Genomic DNA, 12,766 nt, shown 5'->3' on the forward strand with positions numbered 1-12,766 from the left:
TTGGCTATGTCTAAAATTGATGATTTAAGAAAATATTTGTTGTAGTTTTCACCAAGGTTCTTCAGCGGCCTGCCTATTTGGCACCGTTTGTAGCGTAAATATGGAAGTGGGGTTCTGATTGGCTAATAGAATGACGTCATCACATCGCGGGCACCTCATGGACCGATCAAGCTGCATAAAAATGTGTAACTTATTTATTTTTACTCGATATTCAGGAAGAGCAGCCGGACACCACTGAAGGACCTTGCTGAATAGAATAAGTTTAAATCTTACTGATAAATTAAAATCTCTAGCAAAAACAATGACCTTCCTATCAGGCTGGGAAATGAGTGGAAGCGAAAATAGCCCTGGTTCCTTGAACCAGGGGTTATTTTTTTTACAAAGTAGCCCCTGGTCTGGCTGATTGAGTGAGGTATCAAATTAAAATGTACACAACAAATTTTCCCCACCATTGAATAGCCCCTGGTTCATTGAAAATAGCCCCTGGTTCCCTGCAAAACCATGAACTACTTTTTTACAATGTAGCCCCTGGTCCGCCGCTTCTTACTTCCCAGCCTGCTTCCTATCCTTTTAATTTGAAATATTGGATATTGTGAACACAGTTGTTCTGTCACAGAAACTAGATCCAGGTACCACATAACCACATTTGACCTACCAAATTGTTCCAAGTAACAACTGTAACCCTATATTATAAGCTCCTCTTTGGCAATGCACATGTGCAACTTCATGTCCAATGTCTACATAAAATTACCATCTAAACCTTCCAAGCTTACGATTATAATTGAAATTTCAGATACACTTTTTACTTTAATTCAATCAGTTAAGGAATCTGGAATGAGCGTTTTGACAGTATTTTTTGTGGGACATGAGAGCACATCAGACATATCGAATTGCATTCTGAATATGAAGAATGTCTTTCTGATATCAAATAATTTTCATTTTTTGAAATTCACGATATAATACAAATTTTATGACAAATTATTAAAAATTCGAGTACAGTTAAATATCAATTTTTAATAATTTGCCATAAATGTGTATTACATTGCGAATTTCAAAAAATCAAAATTATTTGATATCAGAAGGACATTCTTCGTATTCAGAATACAATTCGATATGTCTGATGTGCTCTAATGTCCCACAATAAATACTGTCCAAACGCTCATACTCATCCTTAATAAGCACCTCATGGGTAGAAATTCATCTCCAAGCACGTAATAAAATTTGATTAAAACAGCAGATCCATATGTGAATCATTGATTCTCGCTAAAATCCATGGCGCAGAATCATAAAAGCAACAGTTATGCTTATAAAAGCTTACTACTGGCGATGGTGTGCAGACTGTGTATCACATTCAGCACTGCATGATTGAGAGAAGAATGCAAATAATAATAAAGACAGATTTAATCAAGCGCCTAATGCAAATGCCTCTAGGCACTTTAAACAACCAGAAACAGATTAAAATATCTAAAACTACAAACAAAGAAAATATCAGGGCCTAACCAAAACATTTTTTAATAATAAACAAAAATTTTATACAAGTACAATATAAACAAAAATAAAAATCATAATCCACACCGCTCCCCATGTGCCAAATAAAGAAAACGAGGAGGCACAACAAAAGGCACATATATGACGCAATCAAGCAAAATCAGTCGGAACTCAGAAAAATTAAATTTTCAGTTTCTTATAGGATAGTAAAAAACATTTACAAAGCTGCATGTTGCAGAAAACCCCATTGAAATTGAACAACCATTTCCAAAAATATGAGCAATTAAAGAGTTTCCAAAAGGAAACAATGGAAATATTTCCTTTGTTGGGCTATATCTCAAAATCAATATTTCCGAGTTCCGTCTGTTTTTGCTTGATCGCATCACATATGAAGCGACAAGGAGAATGAGTTTATTCCTGTGTCAATTACATATTTTCACTTTTGATTGCAATAAAAACTCGGAAAAAACCCTAATCCACATGAAAAAGGACAAGCCTTTATGTCTGCTATATATACTGCGCCAATAAAGTATCCTTACACTTGGAAAAATAATCATAATTTCCAAGCTGAACAATATTGGGGTACATTTGTTAAAACTGGACCTTCGTCTATTCAATTGCTTGTAACTTTACTTCTTGAGGTCGCATTGGATTCAATGTGGTGTCATAATGTGCAGGATTAGATAGTGCATTTATTTTTAAAAAACAACAAATTTACCCCAATATTTTTCAGTTTTGAAATTGTGATTATTTTGTAGTAAGGATACTTTATTGGCGCAGTCTATTTTCAATTCTATCTGGTGTATTATTTTCACAATTTGGTGCATGAACATATAGTTGATCACTATGAACTTCTCTGCATATAGGAAACTGCATGTTGATGACTCAGTGGTAGAATGACATATCTCTATTAGCTGGTGTGTGGTGTGCATGAGTTCAATGTACAGCCCAAATGCAGATAGTGGTGTAGGGTGGGGGAAGGGGGGAAGTTCTTGATTTACACTTTGACAAAAGAGATAACAAGACTGATCCCCCAACTCATGCTGAACTAGATGTGAATTCACAGGTCATTTTGTGCATGGAGATACCCAATGTTATTTACGGGTGTGTGCTCATATGGTCAAGATCAAGTCAAAGTGAAGCGCAAAATTTGAACTCAAATTTGTTTAATAAATGGACCTCCAAACAGTTGTGATTTTGGTCACTGTTTTATGCCAAACTGGATAGAAAATGATGAAATAAAGCCAAAAATGAAAGGGCACTGTTTGCTGTTATTTGCCATAAACTTGCATTTCATGGGTATTATTAACTGGTATAAGAAATAAAAATAAGGGGCATAAAAACTCGAGGATGAACACAATGCTGATAGTCATACAATGTAAGACCTAAAAAAATTGTTTGATTGGCGTAACCAGGCATGAGAATGATCATCCATGAAAAAACCTGAAAAGTTTGAAAAAGCATGTGAAATTAGGCTAAAAGGGCCAAAAACAGGCTGAAATTAAAAGAAAGTGCATAAATTTGGACCAAAAAAAAAGCCTGAATTCAGGCTTAAACCTGAAAATTCTCAAGCCTGTGTAACCCCACCGACCCTAAAAATAGGCCCGCTCCTAGGCTTTTTTCTTTTCTATTTTTGCAAAAATTAAAAACAAAAACAGTTCCAAGGCCTTTATCATAGCAAGTAACCGCTTAAAATATGTGTAAATTTTTTTTTAATTGCCGACCGACCTACCCTAACTTTTTTTTTTTTTGTTACGCCAATCAAACAATTTTTCTAGGCCTAATGCATTTATTCTTAAAAGACAGATCTTAAATTAAAATATAATACCATACATTAGGTACCTCTGCACATTGTTAACACAAAATGTATGTTCTACAGTGTCTTCAATGTTATACAAAGGAATTCAAACAAAGAATTTAAAAAAAGTTATGTTGCTACAAAATGTAAAAGTGAAAGCTGATGAGTTAGGGTGAGGGACAGAGGGAGTAGAGCAAATATCAGCTTTTAAGATTCTGCAAACACGTCCCAATAATTCACCCCAGCTGATATCCCAAGCAAATAAGAAATTATTATCCATATGAGGAATTGCAATTTTAATTTTAATTTGCAATTTAAAAATGCTATCTACATTTGATAGTAAATAAAATTCTAAAAAAACTCTTTAGGAAAGAATGCATAATAAAGTAATAATATACTTGATTATCAGTAATTACAGGAATGAGATTTCTCCTCGGATAGGAGAATTCCCCCATTTCAAATTTTGACCTCTGTTCAAAAAAAGTATACGCTGAGCGAAGTTACGTAATAATCGGATTAACTACCATAGCAATAGGTGAAAACAATTTTTGAATATACCGCGCTGCACTGATACTTTCACGCGGTACCTCTGCATTGAACCATATCATGCTGATCATTTGCACCTGTAAGATTAGTATCTTTGAAAAGACCAGTATTGTGTTCAATCTATGATTGCAGACACACACAGGTGACTAGTTCAATCTGCTTGTAGTGCAGCGATATGTTCAAAATTGTTTTCACCTATTGCTATGGTAGTTAATCCGATTATCACGTAACCGCCAGCGATAGGAGATCATTTATTTTTCCTCCTTTTTGGCAAAACTCCCGTCTCATGCCTGTAATTAATTTCCAATACGACATATGTATATAATTACTTCACCTCAAGTTTGGTAATGAAGTCAGTGCTTTTTACACGGTTATGATGCAAGTCAAGTGTGCAGGACAAACTGCTGTTGTACGCACGTATATACACTCTGCCCGATCAGGTTAGCATGCGCAATTCAAAATATGAACCTACTTCACTTTGATCACTACCAAACTTGCGGCGAAACAAAATACAGCTACTGTTGTGTAAGATTTTGTTTTTGCTGGCCCTGCCAATGAAACCGTGTGTATACATGGGGTGATTGCATCATAGCATCACATGAAATGCACACATGCACAGTGGCTTGACTGGCTGCAGATTTTGTAAGATTTATAGGCGTTACGGTTCATTTATCTGCTACAGTGTAATCATACAGTTGAAATTCTCAGAATGTTCAGCAGAAATTAATGTCACTGTATTGAAAAGTTTGCCGCCATGTAGCATGTTTAAGGCAAATTCTAACTCATTTTAATCGGCTTCTAATTTGTATCAGTCTACCTGTCTGGTTTTTGTATAGTGTATACTCTAGCTGTAGTATCTCCTGATGCTGTTACAATGGTACAACCATCCCTGAAAAAACAAACAAAAAGCAATTAGCAAGTGAAGCAAGTCAAATTTGTTTATGCATTTTATCAAAGTTATACAATTCAGTTTTACAATATGTGATGCGATCAAGCAGAATCAGTCGGAACTCGGAAATATTAAATTTTCAGATTTTTATAGGCTACTATAGCATTTACAAAGCTGCTTTTGCAGAAAAACCCATTGAAATTGGACAACCAGTTAAGATATTACCAATTAAAGTGTTTCCAAAACAAGAGGAAACAAAAGGAAATATTCGCTTTGTTTGGCTATATCTCAAAATCAATATTGCCGAGTTCCGACTGATTTTCCTTGATCGCGTCACATATATACAAATTTGCATTTAATCACAGTACCAAACACAATCTACTGAGCAAACCATTGTGTTGTGTTTCAGTAAAAACTCTTCTACAAATCGTATTTAATCATATGTATGGCCATTTTCGTTTTACATAGCTGACCATTGTGTTGTGTTTCAGTAAAAACTCTTCTACAAATCGTATTTAATCATATATATGGCCATTTTCGTTTTACATAGCTGACCACTGTGAAGTGTAGCCGTATTGTGATTGCTCTATTCCATAAAGCTCATGTATGATTAGAATGGTGACATCCTTGCTGAGTGATGTTCCTTATATATAGGTCCTGGGGTCAATTCCTAGTGTGTCCACTTAAAAACATGACAGTAAAACATCAAATGTCGTCGTCACGACAGTTGTCAGACTATTCGCGTGTTGCAGAATTTGGATGATGACGCATTACAAAATCGACAACACCAACGTTTGGTGTTTTACTGTCGCAGAACCATCCGTTATAGAAATCGAAAACTCGCTAATAACCCATGAGTACGAAAGTATTCTCACCTTGTAACTGACATGTCCAGGATCTCTCCCCTGTGTCCTCCCCATGAGGATACCATTTGACCTGATCTAGCATCCCATAACCTGACACAGCCATCTAATCCTGCTGTGAAGACATTGGATGAACCTGCTGGATCCCATTTCACTCGCACTATACCAACCTAGAAAGACGACAAAAGAAAAATCATGATGCCCTTTAACGCTTCTTAACTCTAACCCTAAAATGAAAATATTATCAGCAACTTTGGACGTGCACCATAGCACGACTTCCTATCGGTGCCCATGTCCTACTGCACCGTTGTGACAGGATCAGAAACAAACATAGTCAAAGGATTCATTTGGAGACAACTGCCCAGTCTCTGACCATGAGATTCCAGTGGGAAGTCTATCACTTCTTGACACTTCTTTAAAACACAAAAGTCTATATATTTCGCTTGATTCGATCAATAAATTTTTACGTATTACAAAGCCCATATAGGACACTCTGTTGTAAATTTGATCTGTTTACAGCCGTATATACAAATTGGATGATATATTTTAATTGTCAAACTACTTCAACTGCAAGACAGTTTATGCACATAAAAATTATGTGGTCCTACGTTTCTCATGCCCTCATGGTATAAAAAACTTCTTTTTTGGAGTATATTTGGGATGAGGCTGTGGATTATGAGATGCCCTTTTAAATTCCAGTCAAAAATTTTTGAAATTGATCAAATCTAGTTGAATTTGGTAGAAATTCACCTCAAAATAGATAATTTTGTTTGGAATTCAAAAATCTTCAAAAGCTTTCCACTTTTTGCAAATGAGAAACTATTGAATCTGAAATAATTTAAATTGTTGAAATTGGTTGGAATATCAAAATCATCAAGGGTGTGTAATTTTCAAATAGCAAAGGCAACTTCAAAGTAAAACTTTGACAAAGTTGATCAAAACTTTTTTAGTTCATCTTTTTGGTTCATCACAAAAGCCTTTACTTCATCATAAAAAATAAATAAATAAAATTTACATTTATTCCGCCATCAGAATATGTCGGAACCACGTTTGCTGCCTACAAATGGCGCAGGGTTCATCAGTACAATGACTGTGACTACCCCTAACAGCTTCCCATTGCACCGGGGTGGGGTGAGGCAAGCAGGGCAAAGCGCCTTGCCCAAGGATGCAACATGGTGGTGGGACGGGGATTCAAACCCATGCATGTCAAGCAAGCTTTCAGATTATGAGTCCAAGGCTGTAACCGCTGAGCCACCGTGTCCTCATGCCAGTATTCATTCTTTACGCTACTGTTTATGTTACTTAGCAGGTCTAGCGGTTTGCATTGCATGGCATAGTCGAATATACAGTGGTGCTGACCATGCACACTTGCATGATGATGCATTGATAAAATTTGCCATAGCTTATTGGGAACAACTGAAATGGGTCTATTTGAAATCCTGTAAATATACATACATGTACAGGGTGTGACAATAAAATTTATACATTGCATTTTGACTTCTCAGGAAAAAACTAAAAGAGTTATGGCACAAATGTTATATGCAATACAATCAGTAATATCTTGGCTAAAAGAAGACATTTAGTTGGTTTCTTTACTAGCTTTGGGTTCAAAAGTTATGTCCGATTAATTAAATCATCCAGAAAACGTGTTGGGCCCCTTTTGCCATGTTTGTGCATATCAAGTTTGAACCAGCGTGAGATATGCTTATCGTGCATTAAACATCAAAGAACTGACACAAAAGAATTATAAGTGGTGTTTCTTCATATAATTAACATCAACTTAATAATAACATGATATTTCTTTACACTCTATAAATGAAATCATGAAATTTCTTTCAAATTATCTTATAGATAAAGTAATTTCTCATATCCCTGAGATATCATGGGTAAAACTGAGACCAGTACAAAACAATAAAAAAATTTAATTAAGTTCAGCTGGGCTTCTAGCTGCTCTGGGGCGACCACTATTGCCAGTAATTCTGTTAACAAATTTCTCATACTTTTTACATACTTCTCATAGTTATACGTAACTGTATGCCTTGATGGAAGACGTGATCTTATGGTTTCTGCTTGACTCCATGTGCTACCGAATGTCACAACCATAAAACTACGCTCTTCTAACGAGAATTGGGGTTGAAGTTGTTGAGCTGCAGCCACGATTAGTAAATGAGGTTGTTATTTCAGTGCTTAGTTGTGACTTTCAAAAAACTCAAGAAGATATTCTATTATGTAATCATTCCTACCACTTCGAATACACCATTGTTGAAAACTACCTATTATAAGAGCACCGTCCAGGCTGGTCCATGTTTCAACTCTATTCAGTCACTTTTGTAACACTTAGACAAAAGTGGCCCAGGCAGTTTAAAGACTAGGTTAAGGTTACATAATTGGCCATATCTTCACTTGTATACCATCGATTATATTGGAACACAGCTTATCTGGTGGCTAAAGAAATTATCTTGATAGACATATAAATATCAAACCAAGAAATAAGCGGCATCCTTGTGTCATTCTATTTTCAAAATTGTACAAATTTTATTGTTGCACCCTGTCCATACACTCCCTACACATTTGTTTGTCTGTTCGTTCATTCATTCACATATCAAAATTAACAAAATAATACTGTAGAATTCCACTCAAGCATATGCCTCTAATGAGGGTTTTTTATTTTGATAAGAGACAAAAGGCAAGCATCCTCCACAAAACATTACAATAGATTGGTCTTACAATAATGCATGTTTGTACAGCCACCTGTATCAGTAGTATAGTTGCTCAAATTCCAAATAATGTTTTGTGGAGGTTGTCTGCCTTTCTTTAAAAAAAACCCTCATTTAGAGGCATGTAATGTTTGTACATGTAGATGAAATTCTACAGTATATATATATGATCAGAGAAATACATGGCACAAATAATGTGTGAGAGTAAAGGATACATACCTCATGTTGACATGTATGTCTGAGTGTTTGTGTCGGCACATCCCATATTCCTAATGCACCATTCAAAGAACCAACAGCAGCAAATGGATGACTGCAAATAGGCAACACAAAACATATTACACCATCAACAACACACACATTTAGAGTCATTTTATGTTCATGTCAACCTCATTTAAGGTCCTCGACCCAATCAAAAATGTTCCTCATTTTTTTTCATTAGTAACTACTTTTACATTAGTAATATTGTATATCAACACACCACGTTTGCAACAATCACACATTTAATTTTTATATGACTCAACAATCCTATAGTATTGCCGACAACACTCACTTTTTGCTGACAAAATTAACAATTAGGGGGTGTCTCATCCCCATACCCCCTTCTAGTGGCAGCCCTGGGAGTGTGACATTCTGTATCCTTTCTCCTGGGTGTCAGTACCCCTAGCTACACTACTGCTAAAATTGCACTGGTATAAATAAATGTGAGCTTGCTTCTGATCTGGGCCATCACTAGAGGGGGGTATGGAGGGTGTGACACCCCCATACACAATTTTTGTCGGCAAAACCATGTGATTGTCGGCAAATGTAGTGAAAGCTATGTGATTGATCGTCAGCAAATTGCAAGAATCATATAAAAGATTAACGTGTTACAAAATAGTGCTGTTGTTACGTAATAGGCTTATTGTTAATGTTATAGTAGTTACTAATTTAAATAAAATTGTCAAAAAATATTCTGACCCTCCCCGCTCCACTTTTTATATTCTTGAGCGCCGTTCTGGCTAAAAAAATTCACAAAATATTTCCGTCGGCAAAACATGCTGTACACCACCCGAATCATATTGGTCTAGCGACGCCCCTGCCTCTGATGCCAAAATCTCCATTTGTATAGAACAAAGTGGGGGGAGGGGCGAGGCTGGCGATCTGGTCACACACCTTGATATCTTTTGTCCTGTTTTTGTACCACAATAGATTTTTGGCTCTGCTTGCATCACATATATTTTATCAAAAGAAGGAATTTGCTTAAACAGAGAGGTATTAGAGCATAAATCAATTTATATGTTCAGGCAGTGGAACCAAAGCTTCAAAAAGGCTAAATGTATATACACTAGGATGGATCCACAACATGCTCATCTATCAGGGCACATTTCTTTGACCCCAATACAGTTGCACATTCATTGAATGACCTTTGAAAATTTGGATACAAAAACTCAACCTCTGCAACTTGAGGTCAAATTTTAAACTATGTTTGTTTTATTGTGGTTATTGAACTATGCCATTGGGATGAGGGCATTGTGGTCCATAGTGATAGTATAGGCAACTTTTGAACTTGAATCAAATCATGCTCTAAGATTACAAATTTAACAGGCAAGAGGTTATATTGTATAAATTCAACTTGCCAAGATTCATTATTAAGGGGCTGTGCAATAATTATGAGCCCTGGGGGAGGGTAAAATTGGGAGGGCAAGACATTTTTGGCAAACCGAAAAGGGGGGAAGCAATTTTTGGCAAGCTGAGAGGGGGGGGCCAAGGGATTTTTGGCACACATTCTAAAAGGGCTTTGGAAAACAGTACAGGAACGCTTAAATATGCTTAAATGTGCTTGCAACATATATCTAGACCATTTACGGTTTGTAAATTGGGATCCCAAAAATTTGGCATGTGCATTGCACATTGTGCAAGGGGCAAAGAATTTTTGGCAGGCGAAAAAGGGGGCCAAGCGATTTTTGGCGGGCGAGGGGGTGGGGGCAAGCAATTTTGACGAGCCATTTGGAAATTTTACCCCCTGGGGCCCTCATAATTATTGCACAACCCTAAGTTAGTTGGACTTCAAAATGTTAGAAGACATTCAAGATAATGACTTTTAAAGGACTTCAAAGACCTTGTAAGGATCGGTAGGGGAATATATTTGAATGCAGAGTTTGGTAGGGCATCAAGAGGATTATGTTCTTACCTATTACATAATGCTACAGCTTCTACTGAGTTTGTGTCGCCAATATCACTGTTCACTGGACCAGCTGAAAAAGTGGCTAGAACCTGTCACGGGAAACAAGAGGCAAAAAACAAACTTTCTGTTTAAAACAAGTAAAAGGAATAAACATTGATATGGAATGGCGTAGCTAGCGATCTGATATATCGTACTTACAGCAGCGGTAGGTGGACAAGATTTATAGCTATCCGAATAAAAATCAATCGAGAAGAAAAAAAAAATAATACACTATCCCAGGCGCCCTAACCCCTCGAGCCAAGGCTAGAGTAAGTTCAACCATGGCATTATCTACTTGACAATAGAACTGGGTAATATTAACATTTGTTTCAACTTTTACAGGTGTCCTGTGACTCGATTAGAAACATTGAAAGGTTGAGAAAGAAAAAAATTAGGATTGTCATAATTTTGCTATCTTCAGTAGATAGCATGCATGCTGCATTATTTTGAGTCAGCAATCAGCATCTTACTTAAACTGGAATTATTTCACTTCTTAATGGTCAATGTTGAGAAAGGTTGAAGATCATGCCAAATCAGGGTTGGACTTTTGACCGGTCAAAACCTGTTTTGTCCATAAAGCAGTTAAAACCAGGTTTAAACCGGTCAAAACTGGACAAAACCGGTCAAAACCTGATTTGTATTCTAAAGTTAAATGAAGTTGATGTATCATGTATACATATAACATAACTATATAATCACTACTAATAGATACTAATAATAGAATAATATGAATTATTTATTAATTAATTAAAGGAGGATTTTGTGATCCTAGCATCCTCTTTTTATGACATGTTTCAGTACATATCCATGAAAAAGCCTATTCCCAAAATTTCAGTTGATTCCGATTTTGCGTTTGCGAGTTATGCATGATTATGTGTATTACACTGCTCCATAGACAATGCGTTCTAATTTCTTTCTGGTGCACCAGAGCGAAATTCAAATTTCACGATATCTTAGCTAAGCGAATTAATCTGCAAGAGATATTTTGTACATAAACATTATGTAGCCAGAGGTTTCCAGCGATATAAAAATCTCAACTTTTTTGAGAAAAGTGGGGGATGAGGCTGTGGATCACGAAATGCCCCTTTAATATAAATAAATCATTAATTAAGAATTTAATACATCGATAAAAAAATGTCCCTTCGAAAGCCTAGTTCTTATCAGCAACAGCGGAACTGAACTTTATTCAATGAAGATTTCATTGACAAGGCCTACTAAGTTAAAGCTGGACAGCATGCTGCATTTTGTCCCTGCAACTACCGTAAAACCTCGTCTTCAAGCATATAGAGTGCATCTGATGAAAGCTACATTAATCCAGGCGCCATTATGGAATTTGAGCAAATACATTTCAGATCCAAGCATATTCAAGCAAGTATTATTGTAAGACCAATCTATTGTATTGTCATATTTACGCATGTATCGTATTAATTTAACTTTCATCAAAAACACTATATATTCTTCTTTTTTTTTTTTTTTTTTTTTTTTTGCTTGTATGCTTGTAGACATGGTATATGCTTGTAGACATGGTTTTACGGTATTAAATAAAGTACCTGTGACTTGCAAGGAATGACTTTGAAGATCTTCATGGATGCAATGCAAATTAATAAAATTATATAAAAATCAATTGAGTATTGGGACATTATCTGTTGTCCAATAAGACATGCAGTGCTAGGTTACTGTCACAGTAAATGTGCCAAATAACTTAGTCTCAACATGGACTAGTTAATAAGAAAACTAAAACTAGTGGAGGAAAACATTGTTTATAAAATGTTGATAATTAGGCTAGTGTTTTTGGCTATTGCTCCATTTACGTTCCTGCCCAAAAGTGTCTGCTTTCGATATAACACGTCACATATGGTTTTGGGAGACAATTCAACAGAAATTTCTGGAGGTCTCCTGCTTCAGGCAGTCTCCCCAAAGGTCTCAAGATATATCATTCAAGGCATGTTTCATTCACAATTCCAGAACTCTGGAAGATTTTCAGGAGCTAGTGCCCCAAAGTCTCCCAGAAGGTCAACTTGCGCTGCCCTTAGGGGCTTGACAGCTATTGACCTGTGGCATGCTTTGAGGGATTAAATTATCCAGAAATCATGGATATTAAAATGCTGTTATTTTATTTATTAACCTCATGATTATGGGAGACTTTCAGGAGCTACCGAGCTAATGCCCAGAAGTCTCCCAAAAGTTTCTGGGAGATATCCAGGAGAAATCCCTAAAATGCTTTAAAGGGGCTGTGCAATAATTAAGAGGGGGGGTAAAATT

At 36.2% G+C, this 12,766-nt stretch overlaps 1 protein-coding gene across 2 annotated transcripts in view; it reads right to left on the reverse strand.

Moving 5' to 3' along the window:
• Positions 1 to 4,077: 4,077 nt before the first annotated feature.
• LOC140155451 (angio-associated migratory cell protein-like) overlaps positions 4,078 to 12,766 on the reverse strand; it is a 53,473-nt gene continuing 44,784 nt past the window's right edge. For both annotated transcript variants that reach the window (XM_072178310.1, XM_072178309.1), the window contains exons 9-12: positions 10,472 to 10,554; positions 8,521 to 8,611; positions 5,597 to 5,754; positions 4,078 to 4,721 (exon numbers count right to left, since the gene is read on the reverse strand). In XM_072178310.1, the coding sequence (XP_072034411.1) occupies positions 4,646 to 4,721; positions 5,597 to 5,754; positions 8,521 to 8,611; positions 10,472 to 10,554 (408 nt within the window). In that variant the 3' untranslated portion in view covers positions 4,078 to 4,645. The remainder of the gene's footprint in view (positions 4,722 to 5,596; positions 5,755 to 8,520; positions 8,612 to 10,471; positions 10,555 to 12,766) is intronic.

Source organism: Amphiura filiformis, chromosome 6 (assembly GCF_039555335.1).
Source record: "Amphiura filiformis chromosome 6, Afil_fr2py, whole genome shotgun sequence".
NCBI lineage: Eukaryota > Metazoa > Echinodermata > Ophiuroidea > Amphilepidida > Amphiuridae > Amphiura > Amphiura filiformis.